Source organism: Anomaloglossus baeobatrachus, chromosome 6, assembly GCF_048569485.1.
Source record: "Anomaloglossus baeobatrachus isolate aAnoBae1 chromosome 6, aAnoBae1.hap1, whole genome shotgun sequence".
Classification (NCBI taxonomy): Eukaryota; Metazoa; Chordata; class Amphibia; order Anura; family Aromobatidae; genus Anomaloglossus; species Anomaloglossus baeobatrachus.
Genome location: NC_134358.1, coordinates 244,913,078 through 244,936,838, shown reverse-complemented (window position 1 = coordinate 244,936,838; position 23,761 = coordinate 244,913,078). Strand labels below are relative to the sequence as shown.

Genomic DNA, 23,761 nt, shown 5'->3' with positions numbered 1-23,761 from the left:
CACACTGTATACACACACACACACACACAGGCACACACACAGGCACACACAGACTATGAACTATATGAGAACAAGCAGGAGATAGACGCTTTCTTCCCCTGGTTGTGCAGAGCTGCTGCTGTCTCTGTGTGATTGCTCTCAGTGCATCCACAGGTAAGAGGCAGGGAGGAGGCTTTGGGTGGAGAGCAGAGTGGGTGTGTTAGACACAGTGGGTGTGTTAGATAATTTAGGCACAGCCCTAGAGCCACAAAGAATTATGGGAGTTGTAGGAACTGAACCCAGGAAGTCAGAAGAGATATTAACCCCATCAGAGCTGGAGCCAGCAATGAGGATGTGCTGCTAGAACACAATAAAAGGTAATATAGCTGAAAAAAACATGATAGATGTGTGGAGAGGCACATATTAGCAAGATTTATCAGAAAAAAAAAATCAGTTTTGGTAACTGGACAACTTCTTTAAGCTGCTTTGGTTTTCAATTTTCCTGGAATTTGATTTTAATAAAACTTTAATGATTACAGTGCAGATTACATGCGTTTCTAGAGCATTTCCACAACAGAAATGCATTAAAATGAGTATGTGATTTTCTCTTGCAGATTTTCCAAATCTAATGCAATTCTATGAAGAAAATCTGCATATAAAACATAGCATACCCATAAGAGAAATTGATATGTTGCAAATTTAAAAAATGCAACGCTGGTCAGATTACGCAGCGTAAAAATAAAGCACAGTTTGCATGAGATTTCTATAAATCCCATTCACGGTGTTGGATCTGTAAGACGCTGATTTTTCTTGTGCAGTGGAAATAGACAGTGTCAAAACCTCACCAAAAACTCAGCATGAGAACTTAATCTAAAGATGAGGAAGAAAATGATAAAAATCTGGGTATGGAAGCCAAGCCTGGCTGCGGTGGCAACTGTTTGACAAAGCAGTCAAATGTTTATGCCGGAAAAAACAACCCTTGGAACTGGATAAATAGAGCTTAATATATATTGCTACAGATTTGTAGCTGTTTTTACTTAAAGGGGTTTTTCCACAAACAAAGTACATTTTAATCAATAGATCTTGGAATAATAATAATTTCCACAATTGGATGTGTAAAAAAAAATGTTCTTGTGCTGAGAATCTTATAAATGTATCCCTGGTACGTACTGTGTAATGGCCGTCTCTGACTGGACAGGGACGTGGTTGGATCATACCAAGTCTCCTGGGAAGGGGAGGACACAAAATAGTATACAGATACGAGGCGCTGCTGATAAGTCTTTGGTTTTGTGATCTTTTTTTGTTTCTATGGTGATGAATGTTATATTATTATAGACACATATATTATTATAGACACATACAATAAGGCTTTCATGTGGTGTATGTTTTCAAAATTATGTGTTTGTTGCTTATGGAAACAGTGTTCTACACATGCGGGAAAACAAAATGACGGAGTATAATGCGATATTCACAGCAACTGAGAGCAGAGGAGTGATAAAATTCTTGTTTCTGGAAGGAAAGTCCGTGAAGGATATTCATGGTGATATGTCGCAGACATTGGGGGATTAATGCCCTTTATATTCATTCCCCAGTTAAGAACTGGGTCGCCAAATTTAAAATGGGCCACCTCAGCACCAATGATGAGGAACGTCTTGGACGACAGAGAGTGGTTGTTGTTCTGGAGATCGTCGATGCTGTGCACAACCTCATACTGGAGAATCGACGAACTTCAGCTAAAGCAATAGCAGAAATCATGGCGATTTTCTGTGAGCTGGTTTGTGTCATTATCCATGCACATTTGGACATGAGGACGCTATCTGCAAAGTGGGTCACCAAATGTTTGACAACAGATCAGAGAAGCATGTGAGTGCAAACTTCCCGATCCATTTGTCAGCATTTCCAGACTGATAAGAACTTCCTTGATGGACTGGTCACTATGGGTGAGACCTGGATTTATTTATATGACCCTGAAAACAAGGAGCAGTCAAAAGAGAGGAGGCACAGTTGTTCTCCTTGTCCAAAGAAGTTCAAGGTGCAAAAATCAGCCACTAAGGTAATGGCGTCTGTGTTCTGGCATAAGGAGGGCGTGCAGCTAGTGGAATACCTTCAAAAGGGTTCCACCATCAATGCAAGATATAACAATTAACTTTTGGACTAATTGAAGGCAGCTCTGAAGGCCAAAAGGCGCGGCAAGCTGTCCAAAGGAATTTTGTTCCTGCCAGACAACGCCTCCACTCACACTGCACAAGTGACCACGGCACCAGATCTATCTCCCTGTGACTATCATCTGCTTCCAACCTGACGAAACACCTCAAGGGTACTAAATTTCACACCAGTTCTGATGCTATGGCTTCTACAGATGCCTGGCTTGAGGCACAATCAAAATCCTTCTTTTTTCTAGGCTTTCAGAACTTGGAATACCGATGTAAGAAGTTTGATGACCTCAGTGGAAAGTTTGTGGAATAAATGTAAAGTTTCATCATCCTATCTAGTTTCTTTCTGGGTAAAGCCAAAGACTTAAGGGTACTTTACACGCTGCGATATTGGTACCGATATTGCCAGCGAGCGTACCCACCCCCGTCGGTTGTGCGTCACGGGCAAATCGCTGTACGTGGCGTACAACATCCCTAACACCCGTCACACAGACTTACCTTCCCTGCGACGAGGCTCTGGCCGGCGATCCGCCTCCTTTCTAAGGGGGCGGTTCGTGCGGCGTCACAGCGACGTCACACGGCAGCTGTCAAATAGCAGAGGAGGGGCGGAGATGAGCGGCCGGAACATGCCGCCCACCTCCTTCCTTCCTCATTGCCGATGGATGCAGGGAAGGAGATGTTCGTCGTTCCTGCGGTGTCACACGTAGCGTTGTGTGCTGCCGCAGGAACGACGAACAACATCGTACCTGCAGCAGCAATGATATTTTGAAAAGGAGCGACGATTTTTCACGTTTTTTTGCTCGTTGATCGTCGCTCCTTGGTGTCACATGCTGCGATGTCGCTAACGGTGCCGGATGTGCGTCACTAACGATGTGACCCCAGCGATATATTGTTAGCGATGTCGCAGCGTGTAAAGCACCCTTTATTAGCAGCCCCTCGTATTACAGCATGGGATCACAGCAGATTCTGCGAGGTTAGGCACACATTTCCCTGCTTGTTTTAAACAATGTATTACCGCACAGTAACAAAGCTGTGGTATGATCAGACCATGTCCCTGTACGGTCAGACACGGCCGTTACACAGTACACAGCAGGTACACATATATAAGATTATCTCAGCAAAGGAATATTACACAGACGAGCAATGGTAAAATTGTTTGAATATTAAGAGGTGATTTTTAGATACTTTCAATTCCTGAACTCTAAAAAATATTGAAAAAATTCCATCAGGTACAGTTTTTTAACATACACTGACTTTTACGCAAGTCCCAACAAGCCACAGCTATTTTTCACAGTTCAAATTAAATTATTTAGTCGGAAACTTAGACCTACCTAAACATTCTGCAAATTTTTATGCTCTAGACTAATGGAAAAGAGCTCCTGAAACCTGTTTTTCATTGTACAGAAGAAGGGAAAAGTAATTCCTCCCATACTTGTCTCAAAATGGTGCTCTAGAGTATTACAGTGATGTTCCTGGGTTTCAAAAAAGTCAAATGTGAGCAAGTGGAGTCGCTTTATTAAATTCACCCACCAAAAAGTTTGAAAGCCGTTCTACTGCACAATGACATAAAATATGTTTCAGTGCCTGTAGGGCATTCTGTGCACTAGAAGGAAAGCTATGAGAATTTAGACTTTATTCTCAAGAACCATAACTATGAGGATAAGGATGGTCAATATGTGGTGACCTGAAAGTTCTCTCTTTGCTCACTGGGCAGCAAGGAGGGTACAAAAAGTACACATGCTTTTTGTGTGAATGGGACAGTTGAAATAGGATGACTCATTACTGGAACCAAAAAGGTTGGCCAAAGAGAACATCTTTGCAACTTGGACCCAAGAACATTATTGTGGAAAGTTTAGTTGATTTAATTAAAGTTCTCCTACCACCACTCCACATTTAGCTTGGACTGATGAAGCAGTTTGTGAAAGCTCTACTGAACCAAGGAGAGACGTTTAAGTACCTGTGTACTAAGTTTGAGGGACTGTGCAAAGAAAGACTGAAGGAAAGCATTTTTCTGGGTCCGAATGTTTGGAAACTCATGAAGGATGACGTGTTTGAAACAAAAATGAGGCTGTTGAGGGAAATCATTGGATAGTCTGATGAATTTGAAGTTGCATTTTTACATTTCCATTAGGCCAACTTTCCTAAAAACTTCGGTGCTGTTAGCGAAGAGCAACGAGAAAGATTTCATCAGGATATGAAGTAGATGGAACAACAAAACCAAGGTAGATGGAACATGAACATGATGAAGGACAACTGCTGGATGATTCACAGGGAAGATCCGCAGGCCTCCTATAAGAGAAAAGGGATCAAGAGAAGTTTTAAACAGAAAAGAAAAGGGTGCAAGAATTAATTTCCAATCAATTTGCAGAATGAATGTTCAATAAGTGTGTATGTGTGTGTATGTATGTGTATATATATATATATATATATATATATATATATAGTACAGACCAAAAGTTTGGACACACCTTCTCATCTCTAGAATAACTATTAAGAGGAGACCTTGTGCAGCAGGCCTTCATGGTAAAATAGCTGCTAGGAAACCACTGCTAAGGACAGGCAACAAGCAGAAGAGACTTGTTTGGGCTAAAGAACACAAGGAATGGACATTAGAACAGTGTAAATCTGTGCTTTGGTCTGATGAGTCCAAATTTGAGATCTTTGGATCCAACCAACGTGTCTTTGTAGAAAAGGTGAACGGATGGACTCTACATGGCTGGTTCCCACCGTGAAGCATGGAGGAGGAGGTGTGATGGTGTGGGGGAGCTTTGCTGGTTACACTGTTGGGGATTTAGTCAAAATTGAAGGCATACTAAACCAGTATGGCTACCACAGCATCTTGCAGCAGCATGCTATTCCATCCGGTTTGGGTTTAGTTGGACCATCATTTATTTTTCAACAGGACAATGACCCCAAACACACCTCCAGGCTGTGTAAGGGCTATTTGACTAAGAAGGAGAGTGAAGGGGTGCTACGCTAGCTGACCTGGCCTCCACAGTCAGCAGACCTGAACCCAATCGAGATGGCTTGGGGTGTGCTGGACTGCAGAGTGAAGGCAAAAGGACGAACAAGTGCTAAGCATCTCTGGGAACTCCTTCAAGACTGTTGGAAGTCCATTTCCGGTGACTACTTTTTGAAGCTCATCAAGAGAATGCCAAGAGTGTGCAAAGCAGTAATCAAAGCAAAAGGCGGCTACTTTGAAGAACCTAGAATATAAGACATATTTTCAGTGGTTTCACACTTTTTTAAGTATTTCATTCCACATGTTTTAAGTCATAGTTTTGATGCCTTCAATGTGAATCTACAATTTTTAGAGTCATGAAAATAAAGAAAACTCTTTGAATGAGAAGGTGTGTCCAAACGTTTGGTCTGTACTGTATATATATATATATATATATATATATATATATATATATATATATATAGAAAATATTGTGTACATTTTGGGCTACAATAAAGATCTCTCTCGTTTATCTCGCCTGTGCGTAATTTCATGTGCGTTTTGTGCAGAATCCATATATGCTGGTTAAAAATAAAAGTTTTTTTTTAAATCACAGTATAAGAAAACATAAGAATTAGTTGCTAGATTTAACAATTTTCATAAACCCAAATTTTGTATACCTGTGTTTAACACATTCAATTGTGGAACTTATTATTATTCGAAGATCTGTTGATTAAAATGTACTTTGTTCATGGAAAAACCTCTTTAATTATCACTTCTATTATTTTACAATTTAAAAAATAAAGTTTATCAGGCACATATGCACCCTTCTTTCATTTCAATGAAAGTCACCACCTTTACGAACCAATAATCCCATCATATTTATTTGCCACTTAATCATTTTTATTTTTTTAAAACTGCCTTTATTCATTGTAGGGTGAAAATGGACCCCGTGGACTTCCAGGAGCAGAAGGCACTCAAGGGGCAAAAGTACAAAACTGCATGTTTGATTTTATTTAAAGGGAACCAATCACCAGTATTTTTGTATATAACCGAAAGTCAGTGCTATACTGGCGCTATCAGGCTGATTCTATACATACCATGTTTCCCCGAAAATAAGACACTGTCTTATATTTTTTTTTGCCCTTAAAAAAGCGCTAGGTCTTATTTTCAAGGGGTGTCTTATTCTCGAGGAGACATGGTTAGAGGTAAGTTTACCCCCCACATAAAGCAGACCCCCCCATCCCAGGATCGTCATACTTACCAGCCCAGGGTGTCTGTGTGGCTCCCAGATCCTCCTGTGATCTCCCAGCAGGTACGCTGCATGCCTCCCCTGCGTCTGGCCGACATCAGATCACACACTCACACACATCTCCCTGTGATCTCCCTGCAGCTGTGATCTCCCTGCAGCTGTGCTCCCCTGCGTCTGGTCGACACTCACACATCAGAACAGTCACACATCAGACAGCACACATAAACACAAACACACACACCCCACTTCTCCCAGTGCCCTCCTGTGGGCAGTCCCTGCATTTGTGCTGCACGCCATACTCCTCTGCCTCCTGCCGACACTCACAGATCCGATCGCATACACACACACACACACCCCACTTCTTCCTGTGCCCTCCTGTGGGTGGTCCCAGCAGCTGTGCTGCATGCCATGCTCCTCTGCCTCCTGCCGACACTCACAGATCCGATCGCATACACACACACACAAACCCCACTTCTCCCTGTGCCCTCCTGTGGGCGGTCCCTGCATTTGTGCTGCACGCCATGCTCCTCTGCCTCCTGCCGACACTCACAGATCCGATCGCATACACACACACACACCCCACTTCTCCCTGTGCCCTCCTGTGGGCGGTCCCTGCATTTGTGCTGCACGCCATGCTCCTCTGCCTCCTGCCGACACTCACAGATCCGATCGCATACACACACACACACCCCACTTCTCCCTGTGCCCTCCTGTGGGCGGTCCCTGCATTTGTGCTGCACGCCATGCTCCTCTGCCTCCTGCCGACACTCACAGATCCGATCGCATACACACACACACACACACACACCCCACTCCTCCCTGTGCCCTCCTGTGGGCGATCCCAGCAGCTGTGTTGCACGCCATGCTCCTCTGCCTCCTGCCGACACTCACAGATCCGATCGCATACATTCACACACACACACACACACCCCACCTCTCCCTGCTGTGCCCTCCTGTGGGCGGGCCCAGCAGCTGTGCTGCACGCCATGCTCCTCTGCCTCCTGCCGACACTCACAGATCCGATCGTATACATTCACACACACTCACACACACTCACGATATTGCACATACGCGCTCACACACTCACAACATCCGGAGATACCACATGATTCCGGCCATGTGGTCCTCGGCAGGTCCTGGAAGATCACTGCACGCACAGTATCGCCGCCGAGAAGCAAGCGATATCGCTGGATGTTGTGAGTGTGTGGATGCGATCTGATATATATGTATGTGTGTGTGTGTGTGTGTGTTCCGCTGCAGGACCTTGATGCGCTCACCTGCTCCCGGTCGGCATCTAGTGAGTATGATCGGGGGTCTTCTTTCTTCTGTCTTCTCTCTTCTGGAGGTGCCATCTATAATGAAGTGTCCTGCAGTGTCTTTAACTCTTTCACCACTGCAAAACACTTCTTTATTGACCACGGGTAGGTCTTATTTTCAGGGGATGTCTTATATTAAAGCTTCCCTGAAAACTCCTGGGAAGTCTTATGTTTGGGGGAGGTCTTATTTTCGGGGAAACACGGTACCTGCAGTGGTCAGCTCGGATGTATAGGTTTTGAAATCCAAAAAAGTAAAGTTTATAAAATCATCAGCTTCTTCAGTGACAGCAGCTGAGGATCAGATAATATATTCATAGTTATCCCCTCCCCTGTTAGAACTAGCATAAGTATTATACAAACGATTCACTTTGTCTTGCAGGACCTGTGCGAGGTTATACCTATGTGACCTGGTATTCAGCTTAGTGGCTGAAGCCCTGCCTCTTCTGGGCACATGAGTATGACCTCACACAGGTCCTGCAAGAGACAAAGTAAATCGTTTGTATAATACTTATGCTAATTCTAACAGGGGAGGGGATAACTATGAATATATTATCTGATCCTCAGCTGCTGTCACTCAATAAGCAGCTCATTTTATAAACTTTACTTTCTTGGATTTGAAAACCTAAACATCCGAGCTTACCACTACAGGTATGTATAGAATCAGCCTGATAGTGCCAGTATAGCACTGGCTTTAGCTGATATGTACGAAAATCCTGGTGATTGGTGCGATTTAATCACTATTACTTCGAAATTCTTATTTTTTTTAATTTTTAAACTTTTTCTTTTCTGTTTGGTAGGGTATACAAGGTGACAATGGACCTCCAGGACCACAAGGACCACCTGGAATAAAAGTAAGTTTACAGTTAGAACTACCTTAAAGGGTTATTCCCATCTTCATGTGTGAAAATTGTTGGATATAGCTTATTAAAACAACTACTGTTTGCAATTTACTGCTTACTAAAATTTGTAGCTCTTCTTGTGATATTAACACTCTTCTTTTGTTTACAGCTCTTTGCCTAGGAGCCCGACCACCTTTGCTGTCTAGCTTGTAAGCACTCTGCTGAAACTGGCTGTGATCAGGAAGTAATAGCATATTCCAGCAATCCCACCAGCTTCAAAATCATGCTTTCAAGCTCAATAGATAAGAGCTTGGAAGCACTGAGCATGTGTGGAGGTCTAGCAGAGGTAGTCAGTCTTCAAGGCAGCAAGCTATAAACAAAAGAAATGTGTTAAAGTCTCAAGAACGACTGATCATTCTTGTAAAGTCTTTGGAGGGCTTGTTCCCTTTTGTTTAAATTTCTCCCCTGGCCGCAATTGACTAATAAAAGAAAAACTGAGCTGCACTCAGTGAGCTCAGCGGCTCTAGCAGTTCACTCCTGCTTTCACCACAGAAGAAATGTAATTGAAAAGTTATATGACCCTTCTAATTCTGCCCAACAGGCCCTGATTGACAGTTTTTTCCTAATGCAGCAAGGACTGCAAATTAAGGTGTAAAAAGTGCACAGCCACTTAAATGCCTGCAATTATTTGCTATTATGTCATAGAAATCTTTTTTTTATTTTAGTTATAGGAAAGCTGCAAAAAAATAAAAAAAACTGCAAATTGATTACTTAATAATTAATGACCCTAAATATATTCAACTATCTATATATGTAAAGCAGAAAATCTGTGAGTGGTGACTGTTGAATACAAAACCACAGTTTTTAACCGATTTAAGTGAAATTTTGCACTGTCCATCTTTAACACCAGACTAAAAATACTGCAAAACATTAAAGGGAACCTGTCACCAGTTTTTTTTTACTCTATAAGCTGCGGCCACCACCACCGGGCTCTTATATACAGCATTCTAACTTGCTGTATATAAGAGCCCAGGCCGCTGTGTAGAACATAAAAAACACTTTATAATACTCACGTAACAGTCGCTCTGCGGTGGATGTGGCTCAGATGGGCGTCTTCGTCCTCCGGTGCTGGCGCCACCTCTTTCAGACATCTTCGTCCTCCTACTGAAGCCTGTGTGCATGACACATCTACGTCATACACACTAGCCGGTCCTGCGCAGGGGCACTACAATACTTTGATCTGCCCTGCTCAGGACCTGAATTCCGGCAAGTGTGTATGATGTTGGACGTGTCATGCACCGCGGCTTTAGAAGGACGACAGAGGCGGAGACAAAGATGGCCAAAGAGGCGGCACTGGCACCGGAGGACGAAGACGTCCATCTGAGCCACATCTACCACAGCGACCGGTTTAGGTGAGTATTATAAAGTTATTTTTATGTTGTACACAGAGGCCTGGGCTCTTATATACAGCATGCTAGAATGCTGTATATAAGAGCCCACTGGTGGTTGCCACAGCTTATAGGCCAAAAAACTGGTGACAGGTTCCCTTTAAAACTCAAAATCTCCCCTCTTCATGAGATTTTGCCCCCAAATAATGTAAGCTCTATAGAAATAAAGGAGAAAATGGGTTTCTGTGTGATGAATGCAACACCAGAGTTTTTGTCCAAAGGGTCTTGAAGAATTAAAGCAACGGCGTCCTTAAAGGGCCAACAACCATATAGTCGCTTAGGTGGGGCAACCTGATAACTTGCTTTAAAGTCTGTAATTGTAGCCATAGCTATCAACATCCAAGTAAGTAGTTCCTCATTTATGAGAATTGCCTAACAGTAAGATCATTCTGGTTGCCTATAGCCACTGCAGAAGTAACTGGGACTTCATTTATGAAGATTGCCTCACAGTAAGATTGTTCTAGTTGCCTATAGCAATTAGAGTGCAGCTTTCAGCATTGAAGTTGCTGACAGTTTTTGCTCAAAGGGTCTTAAAGAATTAAAAGCATGGTGCCCAAAGATGGCTCTTAAAGGGGCAGCAACCATATAGTTGTTAAGGTGAGGCAAACTGATGAGCCACTCTAAAGTCTGTAATTATAGCAACAGCTGTCAACAGCCAGTGGAGAAAAAAATGTTGCCTCATTCACCAGAATTGCCTCACAGTAAGGCTATGTGCGCACGTTGCGTACTAGCCGTGCAGAAATTTCTGCAGCGATCTGAAGAGCACATGTGCGCTTTAGATCACTGCAGAAATGTCCGTAGTGAGCGCCGATTCCATGTGCTCTGCCTGCAGCTCCTGCCATAGACAGAGCAGGAGCTGCCGGCAAAGCGCAGGAAAGAAGTGACATGTCACTTCTTTTTACGCAGCGCTTCGGCAGTAGCCGAAGCGCTGCGCTCTTAAACGCCACGTGCGCACGGCCCCTGCACAGTCTCCATAGACTGTGCAGGGGACGCAGGACGCATGCAGTTACGCTGCGCTACAAAGCGCAGCGTAACTGCATGTATTTGCGCAACGTGCGCACATAGCCTAAGATCTTTCTGGTTGCCTATAGGAACCAGAATACAGCCTTCAGCATTGAAGCTGCTGATGTAAAGTGAAGGCTGAGTGCTGATTGGTTGCTATTGACAACTGGAACAATTAACAACAATAGTCTGAATTGTGTGTTCACTGTAAACTAATTTCAGAACAACCTATGAGGAGCAAAAATAACTCCACAAGAAAAACAGTGATTTCAATATATTAAAATTAATTTATTGAATAAATATTTGAAATATGTATTTAAAACATTAATAACAATTATAATAAATGATGGTGCTTCTACAGGAGGGACGATATATAAGCAATAATATTGTACTTTATACAATGCACAAAAAATACAAAGCCAAAATATTTATACCGAATAGAAAGTGGTGCCGTCTGTTTTGTTAAATCTGTTTATAAACAAAATTAAAAATAAAAATATAGTGTCAGTGTCTTTTTGTTTCCATATGAGTTAGTAGTGGAAAAAAATAAATGAACAATGGTGATGATAAGTGTAGAAGAAAAATGGTGAAATAAAATATTAGAAAAAGCAGCCCATGACGTGTGAAAATCAAAAATTCATGTGAATTTGATAAAAACAATGAATTAATCACATGAAAAACCTATTGTGATCCAATACAAGGATATGTGCACAGCAAGTGCTGAAAAAATATAGCTTTCTATGTGCACAGACATTTTGATTAAGCATTTGTGATTGAAGAGACAAATATATTCCTTTTGTCCGCATATATCATTTTATATTAATATCCTCACTTTCCCAAAACTTAGAATAGTTTGGCTCAAGTTTTAATTATAAAATTGATCTTTATATCTTCTCACATGATTTCTTCACACATATTTCTATTTCAGCAGTAGTTACGGGAACTAACCCTGAGCGCATGTGCTCCCATGGTGTGACGTCATCTCCTGAGCTCGCGGCACACATGATTTGCAAGGTTCACGTTTGCATCTCATGCTGCGTATCTGGGAATACTTTTCAGACTGGAACACTATTGGGATCAATGTGCCGCATGTGGATTTGGTTTCGCGTAATTACAGGGGTATTTAAGATCCATTTCCTCTACCCTGCACATACGCCCCCTGAGGAAAAATACATTGAAACGTACGTCGGGGTAGAGGGACGATACAGCACTGCATACCTGGTAATTATTATTCTATAGCATGATAGCACTTTGCCTTATTAGCCAATGAATAGAATTTTTTAATTGAACGTACCACTCTGTTTTTTGCATTTTACAAGTGAGGCACTTCAGTTCATTTCATACTCATTTGCACTGTGCACTTTGCAATTTGGATACCTCATAGCACTTCAGTTCACTTTACATTCATTTGCACTGTGCACTTTGCAACGGGGATGCTCCATAGCACACACAGTGCATATATCTTATATACTGGATTGCATCAGGTTGTCCGTGCGGTAGATTTATTAGTGTTTTTCTGGTGAATCCATTTGATTTTGTTTATTTTGGAGCACCCAGCACCTAGCACTTAGCACTTTATAATCCGGCTATTTTTTCAGTACTTGCTGTGCACATATCCTTGTATTGGATCACAATAGGTTTTTCATGTGATTAATTAATTGTTTTTATCAAATTGAAATGAATTTTTGATTTTCACACGTCATGGGCTGCTTTTTCTAATATTTTATTTCACCATTTTTCTTCTACACTTATCATCACCATTTTTCCTTTATTTTTTTCACTACTAACTCATATGGAAACAACAAAAAGACACTGACGCTATATTTTTATTTTCAATTTTGTTTATAAACAGATTTAACAAAACAGACGGCACCACTTTCTATTCGGTATAAATATTTTGGTTTTGTATTTTTTGTGCATTGTATAAAGTACAATATTATTGCTTATATATCGTCCCTCCTGTAAAAGCACCATCATTTATTATAATTTTTATTAATGTTTTAAATACATATTTCAAATATTTATTCAATAAATTAATTTTAATATATTGAAATCCCGGTTTTTCTTGTGGAGTTATTTTTGCTCCTCATAGGTTATTCTGACAAATGGAACAGTCTGACTGTGAGGCAGTTTTCATAACTGAGTATTCAGATCCTCCAGCACACATTTTCTCCTTTGTAAATATAGATTCACCTATTAGATCTCTGATCAGTGTGAGGTGATTACTAAAGGTCAATTTATACAGTCTGAGGACTGTTTCTGAAAAAAGCTGCCCAAAAAATGACCATCTATTGGGCAAATTAATCCAAAATCTAAGAGAGCAAAACTGTGTCTAACATGTGAGACAAGTGAACAACACGACTCCTGGCTTCAAAGGAAATGGGGAGTCAATTTTAATATTTATTAAAAATGTGTTAAAAAAATCATTTTTTCTGTCTCAGCATTATGACACACTTGTAAAAATAAACAACTGTTAACACCAAACTAACAAAGAAGAGGAGTTGAAAAAACTCATTTTAAATGCTAAAGAAGTCTACTTTAGGGGAAAACTGAAAATGTAACCTTAGCAAGTGTAACCAACGATTTAACATAGAATTTTCTGTAAGTAAAGACCCATGTATTTGGCTGTTTTTGGACCTGTGACCCATTAAGTGAGGTCAGACTATATCTACATCAACTACCTCAGAACTATTTTTATGGGACTCTTTTTGGCCACCTATATGGACTGACTATGAATTGTGGCAGAAAATCGCCATCTATATTACCCGGTGCTGCATCGTTTTGGATACTATTGGAATTATATACCTGCATTGTTTTTGTGCATCCGATTTAACGCCGCCCCACCCGGTCACATGATCGGACATATGTTTCTGCCTCATGAATGACTTCTCTTTGGCTTCCTGGCCTGCCGCCCTCCAGTACGTGCAGGGTTGCTGGCTCCTCCTCTCTCTCTGACGCGACCGCCGTCTCATTGGACGGGGGCGCCCATGTGGGATATGGGTGACGCGTCCCTGTTCTTACATACGCGCTCCAGGTCTGACGGCGCTCCTTTGGTTAGGGAATGTGGCGCCGGCTTCTGTGCGCGTCATTCTGGTGGGCGTCACTCCAGGAAGTCTTATGCGCAGCGGGCATTATAAATGAGTGAGGTTCCCTACCTCTATCACCCTCGCCTTCCCTCCCTGATGAAGCGGTGTCCACAGGGGTGTTATTTGACTCTGCGAAACGTACGTTGGAGGTTTTAGGGGGCTTTTCCTTATGGGGGGTCCCCTTAACTGGGGATTCTGGCTCTTTTTTGCACTCAGCATTTTGCAAGCGGCTTTTTGCATATCATCATGACATTGTAATTGTATTGTGTTGATGGCATGTGATAGAGTGGATTCCACATATATATTGTGCTTATAGCAGCTTTATGATTCATTTCTTTTTAACTGCACTTAGCACTTTATAACTACCTTATGCTGCTATATTTGCACTGTATCCACTAATGCACTCAGCACTTTATGACTATTGAAATTGTCTCTCCAGTAAAGGAGACAAACTCTAGCACAGCGCCACCTATTGGAAGTAGCGATCCTAAAAGTCACAAGTGGATTTTCGACAATCCTTTGCAATATGACTCAGGATATATAAGCCAGATCAGAATCCCAATTTGCAGACACGGTGTTTCGGGGTGCTTGCCCCTCGTCAGTGCAAAGTATGGGGGTGTCTGATCTGGCTCATGAGAAAGCTATGTGGGGACCACGGGGGAACACTATTCTCCTTAAGGAGACTTTGCAAGCCAGTCTGGCTGCCAGGTAAGGGGACTTATAGCTGCAATGCCCCTAAAATTCCACGGGGGAACACTATTCTCCTTAAGGAGACTTTGCAAGCTATTGATTCATTATATGCTGCTATGCTTACATTTTGTCTGTAACACCTGCTAGTCAGGATATTGCACTGATATTCTATCCAAAGTACTGTATAGTGAAACTCTTTTTGTTAGTTTTTATACCAACCCTGATTGTTTCTGTACATGTTGCTGCCTTTCCCCTGGGGCCATTATTTACTCTCATCCCCCCCCATTCCTTGTATTTTATGGAGTTTTATATGGCCATTTTTTCTCCTTTTTTGTGTTCTGTTTATCTCACACATTAAATAAAATTTGTTATTGTTTTGCATCATTTATTACTCCGGTCCTCTTTGTTTTTCGATAAATGCTGAAGAAGTCTACTTTAGGGGGCAACTGAAAATGTAACCTTAGCAAGTGTAACCAACGATTTAACATTGAATCTTCAGTAAGTAAAGACCCGTGTATTTTGCTAGTATATTATAAACTCAAACCTGACCCTATGAGCAAAAAAAAACCCCTTCTTTTCTTTTCATGGGTTTGATTTCCAAAAGGATTTCTTTAGGATAGCCTTGGAAAAACAACCATAATTTATCTTTGCAGGGTCAAAGAGGAGACCCAGGCTTGCCTGGACTAGAAGGCTCAGTGGGAAATCCAGGGCCAAAAGGATGTAAAGTAAGTTATTATTATTTATTATTATAGTGCCATTTATTTGTAATAGAATTAGCTACTTACTATGGGAATTTACACTTATGTTTTTACTGTAACTTAAAGGGAACCTGTTATCTAGCTTGATTCATGCTGCCCAAGCCACGAGTGGTGTGAACCAGATCCTGGCTGCACGATTGCAGCCAGGTATATATTTCTCTGAAACACTCCGGTGTTTCAGAGAGTATACTTTGAAGGTCTGGCCGGGGACCACCGGAGATAATACTAGTCCAGCACTACCCACCTACCGTCTCTATCCAGTGCAATTGCAGATGACTGACAGGTCTCTCCCCATAGTGAGAGACCTGACAAGTACCTGGTCAGATGAAAATGTAATCATGGTGATAGACTAAAGATGTAGAAACATACAAGTGTATTGAGTGAGGCCGTGCCTATGCAGTTGGGTTCTGGCTGGGAATGTACATAATGCATACTTGCGGCCATGTTACCGCTGTTCACAGCCTGACCCCGGCTAATCCTCACAGCGCGCAGTGCGTGTTATGTGACGATTCACAAATCTGCAGTCACATAGAATGACTTGTGGATTTAGACCGAACAACCACTTGAAGAAAAATCATGTAAATCTGTTAAAAAGGTTGTTTGTTTGGTTTTTTGCTTGTTCTTTTACATCCAACTTACAAAAAAAAATATTTGTATGAAAAAATAAAAATTGAATAAACTGTTTTACAGGGTGACAGTGGAGATGATGGAATGAAAGGGGATCAGGTAACTTACTTCTAATATACTACACTGAATTACTGCCATTGCACAAAAGTGTAGATATAGCTTATTTAGCCCTAGAAATCTTTAATTATCTGCACAAATGTCATGAAATAAACACTGCTCAACCCTACTCTATATTGAACAGCTCCAGTCTTTGTGGTACTCCCGATCTTTGTTTAAAGCAGCCAACATGTGACCACTGCAGCCAATCAGTGTGTGCAGCAGACATATGCAATATTACTGGTATTATGGCTCCCATCGTGTTTATGTTGTGATTTTATCACATCTGCTCTTGTTTGTTTTTTTTTTTTTTCCTAAGGTTAGATAATACCTTTTGTAACTCAAATGTGTTCCTGAGTTGCAGAAAAAAAACCCCTATTTGTTCTTTGCCAAAAAGATATCTCATAGACAGATATAAGTGGGTAGAGGACCTTCATCAACTGCCCAAAATTCCTGGGTAGTCCATGAAAATGGAAGACTCTTTTTCAATGTCCAAAGAAAAAAGTGTGATGAGTCCATAGAATTTTTGTAGCTTGAAAAACATGTGTAGCTCCTTCTGAGTGTAATTATTATCATTTAACAGATCAGAATAATTGCTGGTAATGAATTCATATTAGTATCCTAAGTAGCTGTATATTGCCTATAATTCTGGTGATCCCTTAGGCCACGTGCACATGTTGAGTATTTGGTCAGTATTTAACCTCAGTATTTATAACCAAAACCAGCAGTGGGTGGTAAATTCAGAAGTGGTGCCCGTGTTTCTATTATAGTTTTCCTCTGATTGTATAAACACACATAGCGAATAGTGGTGGGTTTACATGGTCGCACAGTCATCCTAGGTTTGAATTTTAGCAGTTTGGGAGGCTAAGGGTTAATGTTTTTAAATGTGGTGGCTAAACAGCTGGTAACGCGGACAGCTGGATTTATCTGGTTTTATCCAGCTGTTGTGCGCTCTTTTTATGATAATTTGATTGGCTGAGGAAGAAAAGTGCGTGAACGGTTGTGTATTTAAGCAGGTGTTCGTGGTCAGCTGTTCAGTTCCAGCTGACTGAAGAAAGAAGCATGGATGAGCTGGTGCAGGAGCTGGTGCGGAGAGCGGGCCAAGAAGGTGGCGAGGATTGGCTGCGGGCTTGCCTTTCTGTAGCGGCGCCAATACCCGAGCCAGAAAAGGATACGGCGGCGAAGAAGGAAGATGGGAGCGGAGAAGAAGACGTCGCGCTGATCGGGGAGGTCGCTTCAATCAAAAGCCTGCCGAGGAAGAGGAGTCGGCGGGAGGTTTACTCACCTCCGCTGCTGTCATCGCGGAAGAAGTCAAGCCGGAAGACGCCGCTGAGCCGGAGGGACGAGGAGAAGGTATCGCGAGATCGGTGTCGTCAGCAGAAGGGGACGGACATCGCGTCAACAAGAGGAAGCGGCGCGTCACCAGTCCGCGCCGACCGGAAGATGATGGCGGCGACTGGTGAGCGCGGCCGTTGTAGAGACCGGAGTGGCCTGCCCATGCAAAAGAGTGGTAATGGGGCAGCGGCGGCGCTCAGGGTCTGGGCAGGCAATGTGCCTGCAGCAGCAGGATGCAGCGGCCCGCCAGAGATGGGGCATCGGAGGGATGAAAGGGAGGACTGCATCGCGATCCAGGAGGCGGCCCCCAACGCAGATATGGTTGGAGAAGACCAGGCTCGGCAGCAAGGCAGCAAGGGTGAGAGGACTAATGCATTGTATAAATTATTTGATTATGATAATTGTGAGCTTAGGGATTTAGTTAGTGATACTGTAATGACAGTGTTACAGAGTAGGGATAGAGGAGTGGGTATGGCAACCGGGGGGTCTGATTTGTGCAAAGACAGACCTTCAGGGGTGCCTGATAGTTGTTTTAAGGATGCACTCATGTGTGAAATCTCGCCTCTAGGTTTTCATTTGAGAGCTTCCTTAAAAGAAAAAATTTGGAACATGGAGTTCATTGATCTGTTCTCCTTGTTGCCCTTTAATTAAGAACAGCAGCATAGATTGGAAAAAAGGGATGAGAGGCAAGAGTTTGAGGGTAGGAAGGTGTATAAATCATTCAACAATTGGGTTCAAGCATTTGCAATATATGCTGCTGTTCTTGGGGAAAAACATCCTGAGCTATGTAGTGGGCTCTTTCAACATTTAGACATAATATTGGAGGCATACCGCAATTTTGGCGGTATGGCATGGTTAAGTTATGATGAATCGTTTCGCCAGAAGATGGCGGTTCATCATAATATGGTATGGGGTTTAAAAGATGTCGGTTTGTGGCTCAATCTAATGCTTCCACAGAGGAATGCTGGATTGAGACAAGCACCGAATCAAACAGTTAAGAAAGGAGTGTGCTTCGCCTTCAATGAGTCGGCGTGTCGAAGGTTAAACAATTGTCGTTTTCGGCACGAGTGCTCATTTTGTGGCGGAGCGCACTCTATGGCGAAATGTTTTAAAAAGCAGAATCAAGCTAGCCAACAGTTACACAACACAAAGGAACATATTTCAAAAAGCGCAGACACCAGTGAAGTTGGTAAAAATGCAGCCATGGTTAGAAATATTTCTAGACAGGGAGAAGCGTAGCGTTGTTTGGAATGGGTTTAGGTTTGGTTTTCCGGTTCCAGAATTTAGAGGTTTGGGTTGTGTTATGTTTGATAATTTGTGTTCTGTTAATGAAAATAGGGAGATAGTGAGAGGGAAGATATTTAAGGAAGTGGAAGCGGGTAGGGTAGCGGGGCCGTTTGATACGGCGCCGTTTGTTAATTTTAGGGTATCGCCTTTGGGTTTGGTTCCAAAGAAAGAGTCTGGGAATTATAGGTTGATTCATCACCTGTCGTATCCTGAAGGTTTGTCTTTGAATGACGAGATAGAGGCAGACAGGGCGTCAGTGAAGTACGCGTCATTTGACATGGCGGTAGATTTATTGAGGCGTTTTGGTCAGAATGCTTTGCTTGCGAAATCGGACATTAAATCGGCATTTCGGTTGTTGCCAGTTTCTCCTTGTGGTTTCAATTCACTTGGTTTTGCTTTTGAAGGAAAATTTTATTTTGACCGCTGTCTGCCCATGGGGTTTTCAATGTCTTGTTATTATTTTGAGGCATTCTCGTCATTTTTGCAATGGGTTGTGGAGTTTGAGTTACCAGCAGGTGGTATAGTTCATTATTTAGACGATTTTTTGTTTGTAGGTGAAACTGGTTCAGATGTTTGTCATTATCTGCTTTCTAAGTTCATTGAGGTGAATGGATTGTTTGGTATCCCCTTAGCTGAGGAAAAAACAGTTTTCCCGTGTTGTAGCTTGGAGTTCCTTGGCATTTTGATTGATTCAAATAGAATGGAATGCAGGCTACCAGTTGAAAAATTTTTGAAACTGAAAGAATTGGTAACGGAATTGCTTGGAAAGGAAAAAACTACGTTATGTAGATTACAGACATTGTTGGGGTTGTTAAATTTTAGTCTCAGAATCATCCCTATGGGAAGAGTTTTTTCCAGGAGCCTGTATGAAGCAACAAAAGGGGTTAAGTCTCCCAGGTGTCATATCAGGGTAACTAAATATATGAAAGACGATTTGGGTGTATGGTTAGAATTTTTGGACAATTTCAATGGGATCAGTTGTTGGCAGGAGGAGTTTTGTTCTTCTGATGCTTTGTCTCTTTTTTCAGATGCAGATGACAAGGTTGGTTATGGGGTTATGTTAAGACAGTATTGGTCAGCAGAGTCATGGCATGAGTCGTGGGTTAGAAATGGGGTGACTAAGAATGGCGTAGTTTTAGAGTTGTTTCCGGTATTAGTGGCGCTGGTTCTTTGGGGTAGGCATTTAGCTAACAGAAGGATAAGGCTGTTTTCCGATAATCAAGGAGTGATATTCTGCATTAATACACTCGGATCTAAATGTAGGTGGACAGTTAGGATTTTGAGGCAGATTGTCTTATGTTGTCTCAATCTTAATATTTGGCTAAAAGCTACACATGTTATTTGTAAGTCTAACATTAAGGCTGACTCTCTTTCTCGTCAGCAGTGGGACGAGTTTCATCGGCTATACCCAGAGGCGGAATTAGACAACACACTCTGCCCAGCACATTTGTGAGACATTTTATGAGATTAATTCCAAGGCTTATAAAAGGGTCGTTGGCAAACAGCACATGGGCTGGCTATTCAAGGGCATGGGATAAGTGGTTAAAATTTTGTAACTATAACGGCTTTAATCCTTATACATCAAATGCTGTTGCAGCATTGCAGTTTGTGAATGAACTGCTCGAGGACAGGGTCTCTTATTCTGCATTGGCCAGGTTGATCGCTGGCATTTCATTTTTCTTGAAACTTGGCGGTAGCCCGCCTCTTAGCAGTTTATTTCCGATTGCACAGGTTCTAAAAGGATTAAAAAAAGCGAACTTCCAGCCAGACACTAGGAGACCCGTGTCTATCGAATTATTATATAAACTGTGGGAAGTGTTAAAGTCGGTATGCAGGAATGAGTTTGAAACCTGTTTGTTTCAAACCGCATTCACAGTAATGTTTTTTGCCGCATTACGGGTGGGTGAATTATTGAGTTGGAGTAAGAGTCGGCCAGCTGGTTTAAATGTAGAGGATGTGTTAATATCCGACAATAAACTGTTAATTAATATTAGAAGATCCAAGACTGATCAGTTAGGTAAAGGGTCATTAGTTCAATTGAATCCTTCGGGTAATGCAGCAATTTGTCCCGTCAACAATGTGCGAAATTGGCTTCAGGCACGGCCTATAGGTAAGGGGCCTTTGTTGGTACATGTGACAGGTGATCCGACAACGTGGTTCCAATTTAACAGTATGCTGAAGAAATGCTTGTTTAAATTGAATATGGGTAAGTGTAATATTTCGTCGCATTCATTCAGAATAGGGGCAGCTACAGTAGCTGCAGGTTTAGGTTTAAATGAGGATAATATTAAAGCATTAGGCCGTTGGGACTCTGGGAGATTTAAATCGTATATCAGACCTGATTTATTATATTAATAGTTATTTATTGTTTCAGGCCCAATAATCATCTGGATTTTGGGACATTCTTATATCCATTGGGCTCAGAAAAGGGCGAGTCAGAGAACATATACGGAAAATCTGTCTTTTGATATGGACTTTATTCAAGTTTTATGGTTCGGTTATAGGGGGATGTCTTGGTCTCAGCTAGCTGGGAGGGTAAGAAAGTTATTGTGTTATCCTTCCCCTGAGTTGATGATTATTCATCTTGGCGGGAACGATATTGGCAAGCATAATACAGTTAAGTTGCTATGGGAAATGCATAGGGATCTCTTAGCTATTAAAAGTTATTTCCCTAATACATGTTTAGTAGTCTCGGAAATAATTCCACAGTTAATTTGGAATGCGGATGGATTACAATTCTTGTCTAAAATCCGGAAAAGGGTTAACAGGGACCTCGAAAAATTTGTAAAATTATTAGGTGGGTTCACATATAGGCATAGGGACTTGGAAGGATTTACTCCTGGTTTATTTAGACAAGATTGGGTCCATTTGTCAGAGATAGGAACAGATATTTTTAATCTTGGATTGCAATCAATAATTGAAAAATGGCTGTGTGGTTTTGTGGGGGGGGGCCACGCCTGGCTGGGCGTGTCCGGGTGGGGAAAATCACCCAGCTTGCTGGGTGGATTGGCTTAATTTGCTTGAAATGGATTTGTAGAATAGTTATAATTGGTTTAACGGAGTATAAGAGTGATTATTTATATATAAAGTTGAGTATTTGGTTTGTTAATTTATGAAACTCTTAATAAACCATCACGGCCATTTTTCACCAGATTCATTCTCTTGTCTTTATTTATTTTGAATGGTTTTTAAGGTATGACTTGTGCTACCATGTATAAACACACATAGCGAATAGTGGTGGGTTTACATGGTCGCACAGTCATCCTAGGTTTGAATTTTAGCAGTTTGGGAGGCTAAGGGTTAATGTTTTTAAATGTGGTGGCTAAACAGCTGGTAACGCGGACAGCTGGATTTATCTGGTTTTATCCAGCTGTTGCGCGCTCTTTTTATGATAATTTGATTGGCTGAGGAAGAAAAGTGCGGGAACGATTGTGTATTTAAGCAGGTGTTCGTGGTCAGCTGTTCAGTTCCAGCTGACTGAAGAAAGAAGCGCCCACCCTTCCTCCCATGGGATGAAGAAAAAGCGTCATTTCGTCGTGATGTATTATTAGAGGGGAAAATCACCCAGCTTGCTGGGTGGATTGGCTTAATTTGCTTCAAATGGATTTGTAGAATAGTTATAATTGGTTTAACGGAGTATAAGAGTGATTATTTATATATAAAGTTGAGGATTTGGTTTGTTAATTTATGAAACTCTTAATAAACCATCACGGCCATTTTTCACCAGATTCATTCTCTTGTCTTTATTTATTTTGAATGGTTTTTAAGGTATGACTTGTGCAACCATGTGCCAAACCTGGTTTTGCCTTACAAATACTGAGGTAAAAAACGCACCAAATACTCAACGTGTGGACTTGGCCTTATGATTTTCTAATGTGCACTTAAACAATGTTGGCTGTCCATGATTTTTTATATATATCGTTCAGAAATATTTGTTGCCAGACTCCATCCCATCTCTGACACTCACTTGACTCATCTATAACATGGAACATGGAAGTGTGATGGCCTCCGCATAAAAATCCCTGAAAGTTATTGAGATAGATAAGACAGTGGCTCCATAGAATTTACATTCATGTCTTCATCTTTTCTCATGAAGCAGATATGAGATATTGATATCCTAGAGGTGCACGCTGCATATAAAACCCATTTGTATTATGGTGATTTATATAATGCCAACATATTCCAAAGCACTTTACATAGGGGATTTAGAGTGTGAGCCCAATTAACTATCAGTATGCCTTAGGAGTATAACCATAGAGGAAATCCATGCAAACACAGGGAACACATACAAACTCCTTGCAGAAGTTGTCCTTGGTGAGATTTCAACCCAGGACCCCAGCGCTGATAAAGAAACAGTGCTAACCACTGAGTCGCCATGCTGATTAGGTAGATAGTGACTGCGTATTGCTGGGAGTTCAGAAACATGTTGCCTGGACTTAGGGTACTTTTACACTACGTTTTTTAACATGCTTTTGACGGACGTCAAAAAACCGCAAACCGCAAATGACTGGATCCTGTTAAACACATGCAAACGCAAGTGTTATTTTACAGGATCCTTTCACTTGCAGTTTTTGGGCGGGCATTGGAGTCATGTGATCGGGAGTCAGTGGAACTCGACCTGACAGCCTGCAAATGCACACGCCGCTGTTGAAGGGAGAGGGGAGGGAGAGAGGGGAGAGAGAGGAGACAGAGAGTGAGAGGAGAGAAAGAGAGAGAAGAGAGAGAGAGGAGACAGAGAGTGAGAGGAGAGAAAGAGAGAGGAGAGAGAGAGAGGAGACAGAGAGAGAGAGAGGAGAGAAAGAGAGAGGAGAGAGAGAGAGGAGACAGAGAGAGAGAGGAGAGGGAGAGAGAGAGGGGGGAGAGAGAGAGGAGAGAGGGGAGGAGAGCAAAGGGAGAGAGAGAGACTCTGTGATCACGCCAGGTTGATTTCTGGGCATGCTCAGTAGAGCACA

At 41.9% G+C, this 23,761-nt stretch overlaps 1 protein-coding gene across 1 annotated transcript in view; it reads left to right on the top strand.

Annotated features, from left to right (window-relative positions):
* The window catches only part of LOC142243873 (uncharacterized), a 227,639-nt gene that overhangs the window by 164,858 nt on the left and 39,020 nt on the right, over positions 1–23,761 (top strand). Inside the window, exons 20-23 of the mRNA XM_075316076.1 lie at positions 6,010–6,063; positions 8,439–8,492; positions 15,360–15,431; positions 16,155–16,190. Of these exons, the coding sequence (XP_075172191.1) occupies positions 6,010–6,063; positions 8,439–8,492; positions 15,360–15,431; positions 16,155–16,190 (216 nt within the window). The remainder of the gene's footprint in view (positions 1–6,009; positions 6,064–8,438; positions 8,493–15,359; positions 15,432–16,154; positions 16,191–23,761) is intronic.